We start from the raw sequence: 19,577 nt of genomic DNA, 5'->3' as shown, positions 1-19,577 counted from the left end.
TTCATCTGAAAACAACATGCATTTGGAGCACTCAAGAGTTTCAAACTCTTCAAATAAGGAGAGGAAAGCCAAAGCAATTCTCACCGACGATGACTAGTCACAAAACAAGATTTCGGAATAAATTGAAAATTGGGAACAACAAGATCAACTTGGTCCCACTTGCCTCCTTCTGTCCACGCTTCCCACTCTTCATACAAAAATGTTAAACTGCAGACGAAAGAACGTAGTCTGACGTAAAATGTTTTACCAAGTCAGACGCATCATCATAATCCATGTGTATAACTTTCGAAATAATTAGGGATGTATATGAGAAGCGTGGGTTGACCCACCAACTCGATCACTCAACTCAATCCGATGTTGGTCACTTTCATGTTCGACCGACCCAACCCGTTGAAACTCTCGTGTATTTGATTCAGGTAATGAGTTCAACAATTTGAACTCGTTGACCTATAGACCCACGGTAACTTGTTATAATTTTTTATAAAAAAAAAGTTGACAGCCCAATAGGATTTCATTAATCTCTCGTCATCTATCGTCTTCTTTTGTTCCATATCTACGTCAACCTTCTTTCTTCTATTTCATATTTGCGTCCACCTTTTTTTTTCTTTTTTGTCTAGAGTTCTTGAAGATGCACCACTGTCCACCTTCTTATTTTGTTCTACCAGTTGCGCTGCTGCCACATACTCATAACTGATATTTATTTAAATGTTATATTTTATCATAGTTTTGCATAATTAAAATATGAACTGAAAACTTATACTTATGATGAATTTAGTTTAAACTTTTTACATTTGTTAAATACAAATTTTTTTAGTTAAATACTATTTATGAGCAAGAATGATGGTTATGCAATTTAGTTTAAATTTTTTATATTTAAATCTATTAAATATTTTTTTAGTATTGTGTTTGAAAATAGTAAGTACTTTAAAAATAAATAAATGAAGCACTATTATGTCTTAGTAAACAAAAATGGATGTGAGTTATATGTAATGATGAAAGTAATTTAGTGGACCGAGTAACAATGCTAGCTGTTTTCTTTTACTTTTTATTTTACCTTTTAACTTTTTTAACTATATTATTCCATAAATTTGAGGCAAATAGAATAAGTACAAGAAACTTTTAATCAATTTGTTCCACAAGCACAATAAGCTTCATCACAACAAACACAAGATTTATGTCTCTTATCGTTGCTTGCCAACTCAAGAAAACGAGTTAACCAAAAGAAAACCTAATAAAGCCTCTTCTTGATCATGTCGATTATCAGATTTTATTAAAATCGGTTCAATTCAACCCACGTACACTCCTATAAGTAATGGTAATTAAAGTCGCATATTCTTAATATTTTGTCAGTTATCATTTATTTACGACGTAAGAAAATTTATATGACAATATATATATATATATATATATATATATAAAGTTATTTTATTTTTAGAAATTAAAGGTGATGCTTTGTTAATCTAAATTTCTTTTATAATGACAAATCAATTAATTGTTTGATAGTATAAAATGATTTTATATTGACGTTGCATCACCTTTAATTACTATATTTTATAATAGATTAATATATATTGTATTTTATGGTTTAATATTTATACATTATCAGTCCATCACAACTAATCATATTGATAATTTTAAAAATAATCAAAATAATATTTAAATATTTTTATTTATTTAATGGTTGTAATTAACTGATAATATAAAATATCTTTATACTATAATATAAATCTATATAATTAAATCATTTATTTTATGTATAAGTCAAATATGAATTTGAATTAATTAATTAGTAATTTCGTATCAACTTGTTTAGAAAATAAAAGAAAAGGTAAAAGTTAAAAGAATGTCGAAAGTTTTATAAATAAAAAAATTACGAAGAGGGGTATAGTGAGGTACCGTATTGAGGGCGCAAAAGTAAAACAGTGAGAAATTGTCGGCGAAGACGTGTCAAAGCACGTGTCGGTTTGTACAAGGCAAATGCTGACGGAGCAGAGGTCCCACCATTGATTCGGTCTAGAAAGAAAAGAATATCCAAGTTCCAACTGAACCGAACCGAACCGAAAGTGCTAAAATAAAACTGTAGGAATATCTGCCACGTGGACCCCACTTGGAATTTCTACTGTCTAATTTCGTTTTGGATAAGTTCGAATTGTCGCGTCATTAGGAAGTCTCTTTCCGTTGCGTTTTATTTAATTTCGTTGCCATAAGTAGTACATGCTCTTCTGCTGTCTGCAATTACATACTCATACTGCACCCTTTTCACTTCAGTTACAGTTATGGACTATTTTAACATTAAATATTATTGATTATTATTTTATTCATATATTGTTATTTATTGTATCTTATCTTGTCAAATTTTTCAATTAATAAATTTATTTAAATAAATAAGATTTATTTTATTATTGAAATCAGTAAAATTAAATATTTTTAAAAAAATCACACACAATTCATATTAAATAACTAAAATGAAATAGAAAGAGTAAAAATTAATAGTGTAAAAAATGAAATTTAATAGTTATGTCTTAAAAACGTAAATTAATTTTACACCGTCTTCAAATTTTAACAAATAATTTATCATATAATTATATTTTTAGAGTTAGTTTACAAATAATTTTACACCATTTTAATTTTATTTTATTTTTAGAGTTAGTTTACATTAATTAGTTGTATGTTAGTTAAATTAGTAATAATTAGTATTTTTAGATTTACATATACACATATTGTAATTAAAAATATATTCATTCTATTAATATAATTTTATTTATATTTTTCTCTCTTTCATATTTAATATTGATATTTTGTATATTCTATTATTATTTATTAAAGAATACTTTTATAAACTTCAATATTTATGATAAAACAATTAAAGTTATGACATTATGTTTATGTTACATGAGCATTGTCACGACTCACAAATGTAAAAAAATATTGTGTTAAAATATTAATCAAAAGACTGATGCGTCTTAATTTATTTTTTAACCAAATTCTTTTTTTTTTAAACCATTAACTTGAATTTTGTAATTTTTATGAGGATGAGAATAAAACTTCACATTAAAATTAAATTAATTAATATTCTCCTTTCAAAATAAACGTCGTTCTAATATTTTTCTATGCCGTTCTTAAATGTTTTGTATGATTTTTTTTTCATAAACAGATAAAAGAATATATATATATATATATATAGTATAATGTAATAGTTTTAAAAATTATTTATATTAATCATTGATTATTAACTATTATTATAAATATATAGTGTATAATGTAATAATTTAATAGCGGTGCAGACAATATTGATTGAAAGAATAATAAAATAAAAGCTAACATATATCACACTTTGAAAGCAAAACAATAAGTATTTTATTAATTTTTATATGCTAAAATAACACTTAATTTATAAGAAGAACAAATCAAACACAGTCAAAGAATAGTTAAAGAAAAAACAAATCATAAACATTCATTAAAACTACATATTTTTAAAAACATTATAAGGATAAGAGGTTTTATTAATTATTGAATAATCACTTATTGATCGATAATAATAAATTATTATTATATGATGAAATATATGTGTTGGATTTTTTTTGTTGAATAAATTATAATTAAATTATAATTAAATTATAATAAATTAAATGATTCTATTGAGTTAAATGAAAGTTAACTATTTTCGACCGTCTTAATATTTATTTGTTATTCTATTAGACCGTTAATTGAGTGTGTTGAAAATCTTAAAATCTTAAAAAACAATGAAAATACTTTGTCACTAATCTTATTTTCTCAATCAAAATATCTTAATTGAAAAAATAGATTCATTTGTAATCATCTGTATACTAGTATGCAGTATAATTTAAAATTCCAAATGTATGAGAAAAATATGATTTGTATATGAATTAAATGTTGCTTTACACATAATGTAAGATCAGAAATCTTGCACCACAATTTAAACGTGTGCACAAACAAGTAGTTAGATAAGTTTGTAGGGCTTGGTGGGCGATAACGAATGCAAGGCATTTTAAAATACAAGAATAGTAGTATATAGATTTATGAGTACGCATTAACATTAGGAATAAATTAATTTTATAAGCTTTTCTTGATGTAACAACATAATCAGCAGCCTCTTTGTGTTTGACATTACACAAATCCCGTAACGCCCGCGATGTTCCTTAAGCCTTTCTTTCTTGCAACTGAATCAGTCACCTTTAACTTTGGAATCACATACCTTTTGTCATATCTTTCTCTTCAAGGAACAAATCTAGAGCCATATAGTGTGGAGGTTAGGCTTTATTCTCTATGACCACTCTACTCAAATAGGTGGATGGATCCATTGATTTTGTAAATTATACTAGCCATAAAAAAGTTTCTTTTTGTTATTATCTAAATATCATCAACTTTACATTATATACTACCAAATTCTTTTAAAGAATACAATTGATCATCTCTAATGTAGTATCATTTTAGTAACATTTTTTTTTATCTACTAGGTTAAAATTTCATTGAAGTTCAGTTTCACACTCTAGTAATGTACAAGTGCTAAATTGAATTAGTTTTAACTAAATGTATTATTTGACCCCAAACAAAAATATAGATAGAAATTGCATAACTACTAATAATTTTTTCTCTCGTCAAATCCTTACCAACCTAACTCGGTGATTAATAATTAATTTATAATTTTTTTCCGTCAAATTATAATCAACCTAATTCGGTAATTCATGCTTAGTTCAATTTATATTTTTAAAATGAAAAACACACCTTCTATTATATAAAAACTCAAATATTTAGACTAAATTTCAAAATTGAAATTACATCACTTGCACTAAAATGAAACTCTTTTAGTTTCAACACATAATATAAATACACAAATTCGTGATTCGTTTTTTCAATGTGTTGTATTTTTTAAATAAATGAAACAAAACATTTCAGATTAAGTTGAATTATCTAGTTGGTTGAGCTGGCCTATAGGCTATAGCTATCAACATACCAAAGTTGGTTTTGGTTGAAAGATTTGTTGGCTTGAAATTATGTTTATCAAAATCTTGTTGGATGGTTTATTCTTCTGCTTCTATATGTTCAAATATATATTTGGATCAATCAATTTGACAATTCAGACATAAAAATACACTTTTTGATTGACTAATCTAAACAAAATGTAATTTTTAAAAAAAAAACATGAAAATAATACTCACTTAATTTTATTATTGCAAAATCAAAGTCCATAAAAAATAATCTTGGTGTTTTTAAAAAAAGAAAATATATTTAGATTTGTATAAGATGATTTTCAAAGTTTTGTACCAGGCACCTCCCCAATTTTACCTGCCACCCCCCAGTATTTTTTAAAGACTATTATATCCCTCTGTAAAAAAGTATAAAAGCATAAATAAATTACCATTCTGATTTCACACTCCACCACCTTCGAAAATTTTGAAAAAAAAATGTAGGATTCGAAAGTTTAAAAGTTTCGAAATGGACATTATTCGAAACTTTTGGACTTTATTCGAAATGGACATGCAAAGTTTCAAAATTTACTTACTTTTGAGATTCGAATCTTTCAAATTTTCGAGGGATGGGTTGGATCAAATTCGAATATTTGAAAATTTCGAATGAGTTGGGTGAAAAATGAAAGTAAAATTTTTTTGGGTTTTTATAGATGAGATGGAGGATAAAATAGTCTTTTAGTCATGATTGGGGGGTGGCAGGTAAAATTGGGAGGATGCCTGGTACAAAACCCTGATTTTCATTGTAGTAGTAGGGATAGAGCCCAATGAATTCAGCCCCCTTGATGATGGGGCTCTTAATTCCCGATCCAATATAAACCAGACACTAAAATAGAGTGAGCTGAGTGGGCCAACAAGTCCAAAGTGTGAGCTGACGGTACAGTAAGCTAAGTTAGTACATATGTAATGCCATTTGTTTTAGACATGTTTAATTACTCAATACGATGATGTCCTTAGACTCTTTGAAGTAGTAATTTTTAAATAAACCTTTTAAAATAGAGAGAGAAAAATCTAACCAGATATTTGAATTTTATATATATGTGTGTGTTTTATAGTTATCACATTCAATTATATAGTTAGTCAGCTGTTAAACAACTATAACAGAAAAATTTAATTAACCAAAAATATATCAACTTAAGGATCTAATTACAACAAATTTTAGTTTAACGGTCTATTTAAAAAACTCTAAATAATTTAAGAATCTATAGAATAATTAAATCATTAAAGTACATGTTTAATTAGTAGGTTGCTCATTTTATTTATTTATTTATACTAAATAAGTCTCTTAAAGATGCATATTTTTTTGCAAATTACCCGAATAGAATGGTGATATTAAAGGATTAAGTTAGTAAAAAAATTAATATTCATGAGAGGGTAATATAACAATTACATGATAGAAAATGTTCAAAATGGTAAACAATTATAAAGCTTTTGGTGAAACGCATATAATAAACCTTAGGTGCAAATATTTTACTGTTTAACCGTTGTTCAATCACAATTAATAATAAATTAATTAAATATAATAACATAAATATAATCATTTTAAACTGAAATTTACAAAAAGAAAAAAAATATTACACCTATTTTTACAAGAAAATTAATCCAAGTTTAATTATTATGTGGAATTTTAAACTATTTAAAGATTTTTAAATATAATCATCTTAAACTTAAATATGTTGTAATCAAATCCTTTCATTAATTTTTTTTTAATTAAATATTTTTTATTATAGTTGATTAACGGTTGTCTAATTACCGATGATAGAATTAAAAATTTGGAATAGTGAAGACAAGATACATAAAAATTTGCACTATTAAATATATATTAAAATAATTATTAAATCTTAACTAAACTAACAAATAGTAATATTGTCATATTGGATTGGACATCATATTCGAAATTTAAACTCATAATTTTACGATTCCATGTGATTTACCTTGATACTTATATCATCTTATTTATAAACAAAAAGAAATATAAAAATAAAAAACTTAGAAAAATGATGGTTAACTTTTTCCCACAAAAGAATGAAAGTATTTTAAGAATATTTTGTATGATGTGTGAACCAATGTTATTTAAATCAAATTATATTCTCTTTAATCCTTTCTTTTTATAGTGGTGTACTATAGTACTATAACATTAACTTTTTCCTATCGGAGAGTTCACAACACTAATAAGTGTAGACCCTTACCTGCTACTGCAATTAAATGAAAAGATATAATGACACAAATATATTAGTTTAGAAATCTGACAACAATTTTTTCACTCTTGAGATCTTTTTAAAAATATTTAATTTGTTTAGAAAACTATGAAATAATGAAATATATATTTTACAATTAATAGTATTTGGTGGGAGAAACTTTTTTCACTCTACATTTCTAAAATACCACAATTTATTTTTTTAGAATTATGCATTTAGACAAAATATTTTGTTGTTTTTTTGTTACATGAGAAAAAATAAAGAAAAACAAAAGCAGAAAAACCACCATTTATTTTTAGAAGTATGCATTTAGACAAAATATTTTGTTTGAAAGTGTATTTCTCATAGGCAAATTTTTATTTTTATCAAATGTGAAGATATGGAGTTATGTTATGATAGAAAAGTTCCATCCTATTTTTTAGAAAAGTTAAGGCTTGTGGGCCCCCACCCCAGCCCACGGAAATTGTAGGATTTGAGGTCCTGTGGGCATTTAGGCGGTAACCCAGACGGGTGAGTTGGACTAAACTGTAGTATCAATTTTTGGTTTTTATTATCAACACCCTCTTGAAATTTTACATGTTTCTTTTTTTGATGAGTTCAATTTTACATGTTTTGACACTTATTATTTGGTTTTCACTCATTGTCAGACATAATAGCGATAACACGACTTGTAAATACACTAGTCTTACTTATAGATTTTAAGAGATTTATAAGTATCCATTGTCAACTAGGTGCTATCAATTTCTTTAAATGTATGTGCTAAAAAAAGACATATGTCAGTCTGGAACGGGTTTTTTGTTGGGTAGTTTTTTTTCTTCTAAACTCAATATTAGAATACTATATATTATTTGAGTTAGGTTAAATTTTTAATCAGTAATTTCTAAGCAATTTGAGTTAGATAATAAAAGAAAAATTATTTTAAAAATATAGTTAAATTTAAAATTTTAAATATTTAAAAAATAATAAAACTATATCATAATATATAATTTAATATTTAAAATAAATCTACAGATACAATAAACCAATTAAACTTGCAATAAATTTTTAAATATAATTAAACAATTAAGTTATATATATATATATATATATATATATATATAAATGAATTAATTTAAATCAAATCTAAACTTAAATAGATTAAATTATAATATTAATTGGAACGATGTAAGTTACCAAATTCATACATATTTAATCGTATAAATGACACCTTAGCTTTTCTTTTAACGTTGCATATGCATAGTATAGCTAGAGCAAAGGTGATATAGCTAGAGTAACGGTGCATGATATTTTTGTTTGAATTACTCGCAATGCAACTTCGTTTCGCTCCGGATCATGTTTAGAAATGCTGTCAGAAATACATATTGTCCAAACTTTTTATAAATTTTTTTGACTTTTTTTTATACCATTTGATCATTTATTTTATATATAATCTACGACTTTAGCATTTAAGTCTTAAAATACATATTATAATATTTTATTTTAATTAATATCTATTACATTAAATATTTTAAGTCTTACCACATAAATACATGTTTTCTTAAATAAATCTCCATAAATACTCATTTTAATTTCATCAGCAAAATTCCAGTCTTTTTTTCACTTTCCTTGTGTCTTCAAATTTTATTTTATATTTTAAGATTTATTTCATTAAAATATTCACATCAAATTTTGTTTTTGTATGTTGTGAATCAAACGAAATATATTAAAATATGTTGTTAAATTGAAATGATAAGAATCGACAAAAGGATGGTGCATAAGAAAATAAAAGTCGTAAGATTTTCTTGAATGTGAAAAACATTTACAACTTGATTTGATATTTTTATTATTAAAAACTATTATTTGAATGTATGTAATTGGTTATTATATGCAGAATAGATGTAATTTCCGGCTTAGCATTTTTAACATTGTTTCTTTTTAACAGAGTTATTCAATAAATTCATAATATTGGTATTTTAAAAAATGATTTTTTAACTTGTCTACAATTTTATAAAAATGATTTTTAAATCACAAAATTATCATAAAATATATATAAAAATAATTTTAAAGAAAAACATGTTTATTTAAAAAAATATTTTTTAAATATATGTTTTTTTTAATACACGTATCTCTCTCTACTCTCTTATGCATCTTTATCACTTTCCCTTCCATCTCTATCTACTATATCTCTCACACTCTACTATCTCATGTCTCCTTTTTATCCCGAGCAAATCAATAAAATTAGGTCTTCCATTTCGTAATTTTTGAATCCTTTTGAAAAATAAACATATAAATAAATCATCACGAAAATATGCAAGTAATAGACTTTGAAGATCCTATTCTAATCTTAAAAATTGGATCATGATAAAAAGTGCAATTTTAATAATTAAAAAAATTGGGAAAATAAGTTTTAGTCTCTATATACACATATCAAGTTATATGATGTTCTATCCATGCCAATTTACATGATGTTATACACATACCAATTTACGTGATAATTTACGTATGTCAATGTACATGATGTATATATATTAGACTCAAATTTCTTTCATGCAAATTTTTAGAAATAGTTTAACTATCCTGTCGTCTCATCTTTTTGCAACAATTCATTCATATTTTTTTTGTATATTTTTTAATTGTCATTCTAGTCGATTTTGATAACCTAAATTATGTGTTTTTTAAACTTTGTGCGAGCTGACTGAATATAAGAAGTTACTTCTTTTTATTTTTAACTAAAATATAATTTTTTAATGAAATGATTTTTTTAAAATAAAAAACAAACGCAAATAAAATTTTTTCTGACAACAACCTCTCCCAATTATTTAACGACCTGTCATCGTCAACTTGTTGTGCGTGGTTAGTGTTAATTCAAATATTTTATTGAAACGTATAATATAAATTTAATTATTTAACTAACTTTAATTGATTGCAATTTTAAATTAATCAATATCTATTATCAATACAGTATAAATCGAATCAAAATTGATGAATAATATATCAATTTAGTTCGATTCAACGTGATTGACATTAATTCATAAAAATTTAAAAACTTATTTTGTGAAATATTATTTTTCTCCACATATTGTAATATTTTTTATTTAACAAATTTTGATCGACGTAGATGTAACAATTAAAGAGTCAGATTTGTTCAATTTCTAGAAAGAAAAAAATTAAAACCAATTAAATATTAGTTCAAATCTTACAACTTTTTATTATTAAATTCTGAACAAAATCAAACTTAATAATAATAATTTTTGTTTAAATTAGATACTTAAGAAATCTTTGTCTTTAGTAGGAAAAAAAATGATATATATTTCATTATTTATATCATGATTTAATTATTTATAAAAGAAATATATATTTCATTTTAATAGTGTGTCTTATGAATGTCTTCTACATAAAAATTTAAAGAACATTAAAATACATTAATTATAATTTTCTTTAAAACACTAGACAAATGTTTGTCATTGGGAAATTAGTTAGAAGTTGTTCTTTACGAATCATTTTTGTTTTAATTAAAACCCATATTCATTCATTCAAATTAAAATAGTACATCAATTGAAAACAATAAAAATACAATTCGCTAAAACCATGAATTAATAGACAAACTCACAAAATTAAAGTGGTCGAGATATCCACGTTTTCATATCTACAATATTGACGTCGTTAATGTAACTGGTTGTCTGATTTAGATCAAAGTTAATACGTCAATCTAAATAAAATAAACATACAATGAGACAAAAAAACAAAAAACAAACAATGTCACACTTAGTCAGTGAGATAAAGAAAAACACACATAAAAAGTAGATTTATGTGAAAATTTGTTATTTGAGTAAAATGAAAGAGGAAAGATGATGTAAATAAGTGATTTTGGATAAAAAAATTATTCTAAATCGCCCATGTTCTATGATGACTATGATTAAAAAGAAAGATATTAGAGAGTGCATGCTAAGTTTTATGTTTTACAATCATATTAAAAGAAAAAAAAAAGTATTTTATTAACAATATGTATGTTAAATAATTTTCAACTAAAAGTTTCAAGAACATCATATATAATAATTATAATTTATTACATAAATCATACATAAGACAAATATTTATCATCAATTAATTAATTAATTTTCACATTTCAATTAATTAAAAGAGAGTAAATATATTAATTATAGTAGTCTTACTCTTAAATATCTTCTTGATAAATTTTTTAAGAAAAATATACAACAACTACAATTTAATATATAAATCATACACGAGATAAATATATATTATTGATTAATTATTTAAAGTACAAATATGTATTTTATTAGTATTGTGTCTCTTTGATATTTTCAATTAAATATGTATTTCATTAGTATTGTGTCTATTTGATACTTTCAATTAAACTTTTTGAGAAGAAAAAAAAATCCTATAATTGGATTTATAAATTACCATATAAATTATACATGCGATTTTCACTTAAATAATTACCTTTCTTGAATCCATAATGATAATAATAAATTTTTTTTGACAAATATAATAATTATAATTTATTATACAAATCATATACAGGCGAAATATTTTTCATAGTCAATTAATTAAGAGATGTTATTTTATCAAACATTTAAAAGAAAAATATGTAATTCATTAGTAATTTGTCTCTTGAATGTCTTTTACATACAAATTTGAACATTATAATATTTATGTATAAATTATATATGCAATAAATATTTATCACTAATTAATTAATTAAAAAATTATCTTTAACAAATAATTTAATTAACATATAAATTTGAAAAAAATTAGTAATTTAATATACGATTCCTATACAAAACAAATATATGTAATTAATATTTTAAATATTTTCTCAATAAAATTTAAAATAGTAAAATGGTAAAGATTCTATCTGAAGAGAAAGAGAAGGGTTGTTAACTTTTATAACACGTTAAAGGTCAAACTATGTGCGTATATACGCCAACTTTTAGGTTGGAAGGGTTTGGAACCATTCACAGTTGGCCTTCCTGAATCTCTGCCATGGCTCCGGTCGGTTACGGTTTTAACTTTGAATTCATTTCACATGTTTTAACCAAGTGGTTTTCTTCTCACCCTTCATTCAACTAACTCTATTCATCTCCATCCATTTCGTGACGTTGCATAATTAATATCACTTCCGTATTTTATATTGTCCTATTCTCTTCTTACACCTTTTCTTATACTTATCTTTATTCATTCACGCCTATTGTTTTTACTGACTTTTCTTTTTCTATATATCAAAATTATTTCATCTTACGCTACACAAACGTTTGCAAAATTGAAAATAAATTTAAACATTTGTACTTATTATCAATTTTTGTGTCTGTACAAAGAAGCGTTGTTAATGTGATGTAACTGCCGTTTGACACTAAACTTGTTAAGGACATGTTTCAGACGTGAAAGTAATTTTTAACATAAACTTTAATTGGAAATCAAAATAATAAAAGAATAATTTATGGATTACTAATATCGATCTAAAAAGTGTAGTTAGCATAGTGGAGTGAAAATGTATTATGCCGAAAGAAATTTATTATTTTTAAGTTGTTTAAAAAAAAAATTAGTTCGATTTTAACTTACATACAAATTTTCAAAAGCAAGGTAGACTTCACCTTTTATCTATATAAACATGTACACAAAAATGGAAATCTTATGAAATTCTATTATCTTTGTAAAGAAAACCCTTAATAATTGTAAAAAAATATGTAAATATACAAAGATATATCCGTTAAAAAATTGCAGTGCTTGAATATACTCTCTATTTTTAATAAAAAAATATACTCCTTATTTATGAAAACATTAATCATTATATTAAATATATATATCACCATTAATTTAGGAATGTTGACTACCATTAAATACTTCCTGAAGTATTGATTGATTCACCATTAAATGTTACTGAATTAAGATTTTGTTGAGTAAGTCATAAAAATTAAGAAAATTGAGTATAATATTAAATTTATTTATAATTTAAATTATATTAATAATTTATCTTAAAAGAGAGAGATAACAAGTTTATATTTGTATTGTAGTATTTATTATATATTTCAAAAAAATAATTAAGGATAAACTAATAAAGTTAAAAATTTAAAGAAAAACAATTAAAAAAGGTAGAAGGAAAAATATTTAGAGTGTCTTATATTGTTTTTGGTGTAATAGAGTGTCTTACTTTTTTATATTTTTCTTATCTTATATTATCGTGTATTAGAGACAAAGATAATATTGTTTTTATGAATTCAAATGATCTTTATTTGCCATGACATTAATTAAATTAAAGATTATTTTGTAAACAAAATCATATTTTTAATAAATAAAATTTATTTATTGTTTTTAAATTCTACCTTAATCAGTAAATATCGATATTATGAAATTGAAATTTTATTTTAGATTTGTAACCAAGACATCTCATTTTGTTTAAGATATTTTTAAAAATGTTTTTTAAAAGTATTTTTTTATTTTGTATAGCATTTTTTTTTTCAAAAAAAGTTAACTCTTCAAATGAAAAATTAGTTCAAATTGTTTATTTTAAAATATCATTTGAAGTATTTCATTTATTTTGTACAACTTTTTTTCGATAATAAATTTTTTAAAAACGATTAAATGAAAAGTTATTTTTATAAGCTCTTAATAAAAATTATTTTGAAAAATATATTTTGTTAAATTTTTATTTTTATCGTGTTAAATTCTATAATAATGAATATCTAAATTATTAAATATCAAAATTACTTTTTTTAATGATAACAAATGAGTCTAAAATAACTTCTACTATTTAAATTTCATAAAATTTATTTTTAAAAATATAATGTCGAAATTACTTTTTAAAAATTTCTACTATTTAAGTCTTCATGAAAATTATTTTTAAAAATATAATGTCAAAATTACTTTTTAAAAATTTTAAACAATGAATTTTATATATAATTTCATAAAATTATTTATAGTGACTTAAATGAATTATTACTTTGAAGTTAAAGTTGATATATTAATTGTCATATCTAGTCGTTAAATCTTAATTCAACTCACAAATACTAATATTATTAGGTTTTAATCTTATCTCAAATTTAAACTCAAAATTTCACATTTATGTAAATTAATTACGATCAAATTTCTAAAATTATCATATTTATTTAGATGTATTAGTATTATTACGAACTATGAAATTCATTTTCAAATAATAATAACCTAAAAAAATTCAACTTCGATACACCCAAAAATACATGATTTAAGACATATTCAAATATATAATTAAATATATAAAATTATAATGAATTAAATTAAATAAATAATTAATTTAAATTACGATAAAAATATATATCAATAATAATTTTTATTGTTATTTAAATTAATTATATTTTTATATACAATTAATTGATATATTACATGTTTACTAAAAAGTAAGTGGAAATGAAACATTTTTGTTCTCTTTTTTTTTATAAAGGAAATATTTCTGCTTTCAAATTGAATTGAATGAATCTATATATATATATATATATATATATATATATAAACAAACATATAGGCGTTACTTTTCACCTGGATTTTTTTAATCCAATGTATCAAATTTTAAGACTAAAATTTGTATAAACAAATTAAAAATTAATTTTAAATCTAGATATCTAATTTTAATTAACTTTTAAGATTATATAATTGTGTACTATTTGACTGCAACTAATTAAAACCCACATGGAGATAGAGGAAGAAGTCAAAAAAATAAAAAGAGTAAATAATAGTAAACTCTCGGTAAGCCACAATTTTAATCTTGTATCTTTCTTTAACTATTTTAATAATTTATAAAATATAAAAAATAAACTACTACTATTATAAAAAAAAATAATATAAAAAATTAGTAAACTAGTACTAATAAATAGCATTATCCTTCGCCATGATTTTATACTTTACTAGTTCAGTGAACTGAAATTATCTGCAGCAATCTTTTTGCTATAACAGAGGTTATAAAAGCTCTCTTTCAAACCCATTACATAACGCACACAGAACCAAAACCAAACGGCGCACGCAATGGCAAGCCATGACTCATCCTTTTCGAGCTTCCGAACCTATCTCCGAGCCGTCGCTCAAACTCCCTCTCGCTTCGCTCGTCGAGGCTTTTCCGTCTCCACTTCATATGAAGAGATGAGCCGCGTTCGAGCCAGGTCCGGTACCAGCATGCGCAAAACACTCCGTTGGTTCGACCTTGTCGGATTCGGAATCGGCGGAATGGTTGGCGCCGGTGTATTCGTAACCACCGGTCACGCCAGCCGCGTTTTCGCTGGACCCGCCGTTGTTCTATCTTATGCCATTGCCGGTTTTTGCGCTCTCCTCTCTGCTTTCTGTTACACTGAATTTGCTGTTGATATGCCGGTCGCCGGTGGCGCCTTTAGTTATCTCCGCGTCACTTTCGGTCACTTTTTTTTCCTTAACTTTCTTTTCGCGTCTTTATCACATCATTGATTCCATTAATTTTTAGAACTTTTGTTGAAAACGTCACTTTCACTTTTCAGGTGAATTTGCGGCGTTTCTTACCGGCGCTAATCTCATCATGGATTACGTGATGTCCAATGCCGCCGTCGCCAGAGGTTTTACTGCTTACTTCGGCGCCACAATCGGTGTCTCTTCTGCTAAATGGAGGATTACGGTTCCTTCTTTTCCGGAAGGATTTAATCAAATTGACATGGTTGCTGTCGCCGTTGTTTTACTCATCACGCTCGTTATCTGCTATAGGTTTTTTTTTCTCTCACCGTAACACAAATGGAGCTTAATTTCTTGAGTGAAGATTCATTTCGTTCACAGAAAAATAAACTAGAATTCAATTTAGTCTTTCTGAAAGATAAAATTATTTTAATGTCTAAAAAATATAAATCAAAATAACTTAGTTTCGTTAGAATAATATGGAAATGAAAAACATTTATAACACAAGACAATTAAATCAATAAACAATTATGTATTTAGTTAATAATATTAAGACTATTTTGTCATGATTTTCTTTTAAAATAAAAATATCTTTTATTCTTTTGATTAAATTGAATTTGAGAAATGAGTCTTCACTTTAATTTTTTTGGACCACTCATTAATTTTAGTTTTATTTTTTCCTTTCAATTCAGTACGAGGGAGAGTTCAGTGGTGAACATGATATTGACGGCCCTGCATATATTATTCATAGCATTTGTGATAGTGATAGGATTTTGGAAAGGGAGTTGGAAAAATTTTACACAACCTGCCAATCCTGAACATCCATCCGGTTTCTTCCCGCACGGAGCGGCAGGCGTGTTTAATGGTGCGGCGGCAGTTTATCTTAGCTACATCGGGTATGATGCGGTTTCAACAATGGCGGAAGAAGTTAAGGAGCCGGTTAAAGATATCCCAATAGGTGTGTCGGGATCTGTAATAATCGTAACTGTTCTTTATTGTCTTATGGCCGCTTCAATGTGCATGCTTCTACCTTACGACATGGTAATTGCAAATTTGGTTGTTATCTTATTATAAATTATAAGTTGCTGGGTTACGTATAAGAATGTAGATGTGATGGAATGATTTTGATATATTTCAGATTGATCCTGAAGCACCGTTTTCGGCTGCTTTTACATCTGACGGTTGGGGATGGGCGTCTCGAGTAATAGGAGTGGGGGCCAGTTTTGGAATATTGACATCATTGATAGTTGCGATGTTGGGTCAGGCTCGTTACATGTGTGTTATTGGAAGATGTAATGTGGTCCCGAGTTGGTTTGCTAAGGTCCACCCAAAAACCTCCACCCCTGTGAACGCTTCCGCTTTTCTTGGTACGTCTTCTTTTTTTTTTCTCAGGTTATTTGTAACATGACTTTGGTTCACTTGTGTTTTACTGGAATTTCTTAAGAAAAAGGAATCTATAATAATAATAATTAATATTAATTATATACGTAAGATTTTTCATATACTAGATCTGTTGTATTTAATCCTTTGATAATCAATTAATTAGATGTAGCGATGTATTTGATTAATCTGAGTATTACTCGGCAATGTGTGTGGCTGGTGTTTAAATGGTGTTGTATTTGTGTTTTTGGGTGGATCTTCACACTCCTTCAGAAAGGTAAGGGACCCACTTCAACAATATAGCCTCTAGAGATTTGACATGGGGGATTTGTGTGGTTGCTATGTTGGATTGTGATAAGATTAATGTTTCCTCATTAATTCGAATGGGTGTAGTCTAGCTCTGCACACTGTCACCTCGATAATGAAGGAGATTGAGGCATATCTTTTCTAGGTGAAATTATTATGAGCTTTCTCTTATCATAGAAAATTCTGTTGCCGTACCACCAGATTTGGTACCTAATTGATCCAGCAGATAGTAGTTCATATTGTTGTTTGTGGTTTTGGTATCTATTTTCTTTTTGAATTGGATTTTTTGTTCTAAGACATTTTTAATGCGATTTTTCTGTATGGTTGTTCTTGCCTTGCATAGAGAGGCTTCTCGTATATGGTATGAGAAGAACATTGATATCTTTATAATTATGGCTTTAGTTATGTAGATTCAATTAAAGTAAGGACTACGGTCTACATATAGAAATACATAAGAAGCTTGTAATCGAGTACTTGGTATCGTGCAAATAACATTTATAAAAAAAAGTGACTAAAAGTGACATGTTTTTAACAATTAATTAAAAATATGCCACTTTTTCACATGAATAATTGTGAAAAAACTGTAGTTGCTTTAGTTAAGCCTTGTTTTTATTGGAAATCACACTGTAACGGACTTCAAAACAACGTTAAGTAGAAAAAGGTTATCATTCCATATGGGTGTCACATGTTTTCTAGTGTGTTTTCCTGTATTTTGTATTATAATATTTTACCCTCCCCACCTCGGTAAATACTAACTAGATAAGATATTGGAAGGACAAAGACAAGTGTGTTTTAAGGGTGTTGTTGTGTGGCTAAGGATGAAAAGATGTGAATCATTCACTGATGTGTAACTGTAACATAATAATATTCTGATTGTGACTCCTTTATTTTCCTTTTCAACTCATTAGAAGAATAAGAAAGTGGATGATATTGGTAGTTTTTAATTTATTCTATACTTCTACTATTGGATGAATTGATATATTCCTCTTGATTGGAATAATTGACCCATGATTATCACCATGGCTCTTTTCTTTGGGTAGCTACTTAAAGTTTGCCTCAATTGGATTTCAATGATTTTATGCTATGTTAAAAATTCCTTTTCATCTTTCTCTAGCACTATTATGAGTGGTAGCATATAACATGGAGACATTATTGTTTTTAGTGATGTTTTGATTTTTTTTTTTCATATCTGAATTTGTCGCACGCACATGATTTAATGTTGTAATCTGAATCGTAGTATTAAAATATAATTGTTTATCGTAAATTTTAAGTTTGAAATCAATAAAAAAGTACTATAGTTATTTTGCAGTAAAAAATAGACACAATTGACTAAATTTTGTAGTCAAATTTTGTATGTTTTCTATTTGTATATTTTTCGTATCTGTTTAGTTTTGACTTAGTCGTTGTTCTGAAGGCATGTAATATCAATTTCAGGGATTTTCACAGCTGCAATAGCACTTTTCACTGATCTTGATGTTCTCCTCAATCTTGTGTCAATTGGCACACTATTTGTTTTTTACATGGTGGCGAATGCTGTGGTCTATAGACGCTATGTCGCGGCAGGGACAACAAATCCATGGCCAACATTGTGCTTCCTCTTCTCATTTTCCTTCACATCCATCATGTTCACACTCATTTGGAAATTTGTAGCAACAGGGGTTACAAAAGCAGGGTTGTTAAGTGCTTGTGGTGTGCTTGCTATAGCAATATTGCAACTTTTTCATTTCACTGTCCCTCAAGCTAGGAAGCCAGAATTTTGGGGTGTGCCACTTATGCCATGGGTACCAGCAATATCAATCTTTTTGAATTTGTTTTTGCTTGGATCACTTGATGGGCCATCCTATATTCGATTTGGATTCTTTTCGGGTGTTGCAGTGTTGTTCTATGTGTTTTATAGTGTTCATGCTAGCTTTGATGCTGAAAGAGATGATGGTTCTATTGGTCAAAAGAGTGGTGAAATTCATTTGGACCAAAGTTTCAGAGTGTAGTTGATTGATGTAAATTTTAATTATTAGTATTAGTATTATTATTATTATATGTTTATGAAATTTAATTCAAAATGACTTCAACCTTTTTGGATGGTTAATGTCAACCAGGATGTGGTGGGGTTGTAGAAGAATTATTTAAAATGAATATTAAATTTAATAGAATATTAGAATAAGGTACAATTTTTGTAGAAGTGGCGAATTGTATAGTTAAAAGGCGGCTTAGAGGATAATCACTTTTGTAATTATCCCAAAAATATAAAAAAGCTAAATGTATATAATATTTTATAAACTCTCTGGCTTCCAACAGCTAAAACCAACCAAATTTATAAAAAGAA

At 26.1% G+C, this 19,577-nt stretch overlaps 1 protein-coding gene across 1 annotated transcript; it reads left to right on the top strand.

Annotated features, from left to right (window-relative positions):
- Positions 1 to 15,054: 15,054 nt before the first annotated feature.
- LOC101511650 (cationic amino acid transporter 7, chloroplastic) lies at positions 15,055 to 19,346 on the top strand. Its single transcript, XM_004497077.4, has 5 exons — positions 15,055 to 15,560; positions 15,661 to 15,880; positions 16,261 to 16,609; positions 16,707 to 16,935; positions 18,689 to 19,346. Exons 1-5 carry the CDS (start codon positions 15,179 to 15,181, stop codon positions 19,240 to 19,242), a joined length of 1,734 nt encoding a protein of 577 aa, XP_004497134.1. The 5' UTR covers positions 15,055 to 15,178; the 3' UTR covers positions 19,243 to 19,346.
- The last annotated feature ends 231 nt before the right edge of the window (positions 19,347 to 19,577 follow it).

The sequence above is a fragment of the Cicer arietinum genome, chromosome 4, assembly GCF_000331145.2.
Source record: "Cicer arietinum cultivar CDC Frontier isolate Library 1 chromosome 4, Cicar.CDCFrontier_v2.0, whole genome shotgun sequence".
Lineage (NCBI taxonomy): Eukaryota > Viridiplantae > Streptophyta > Magnoliopsida > Fabales > Fabaceae > Cicer > Cicer arietinum.
This window is presented reverse-complemented; position numbering and strand designations above follow the sequence as displayed.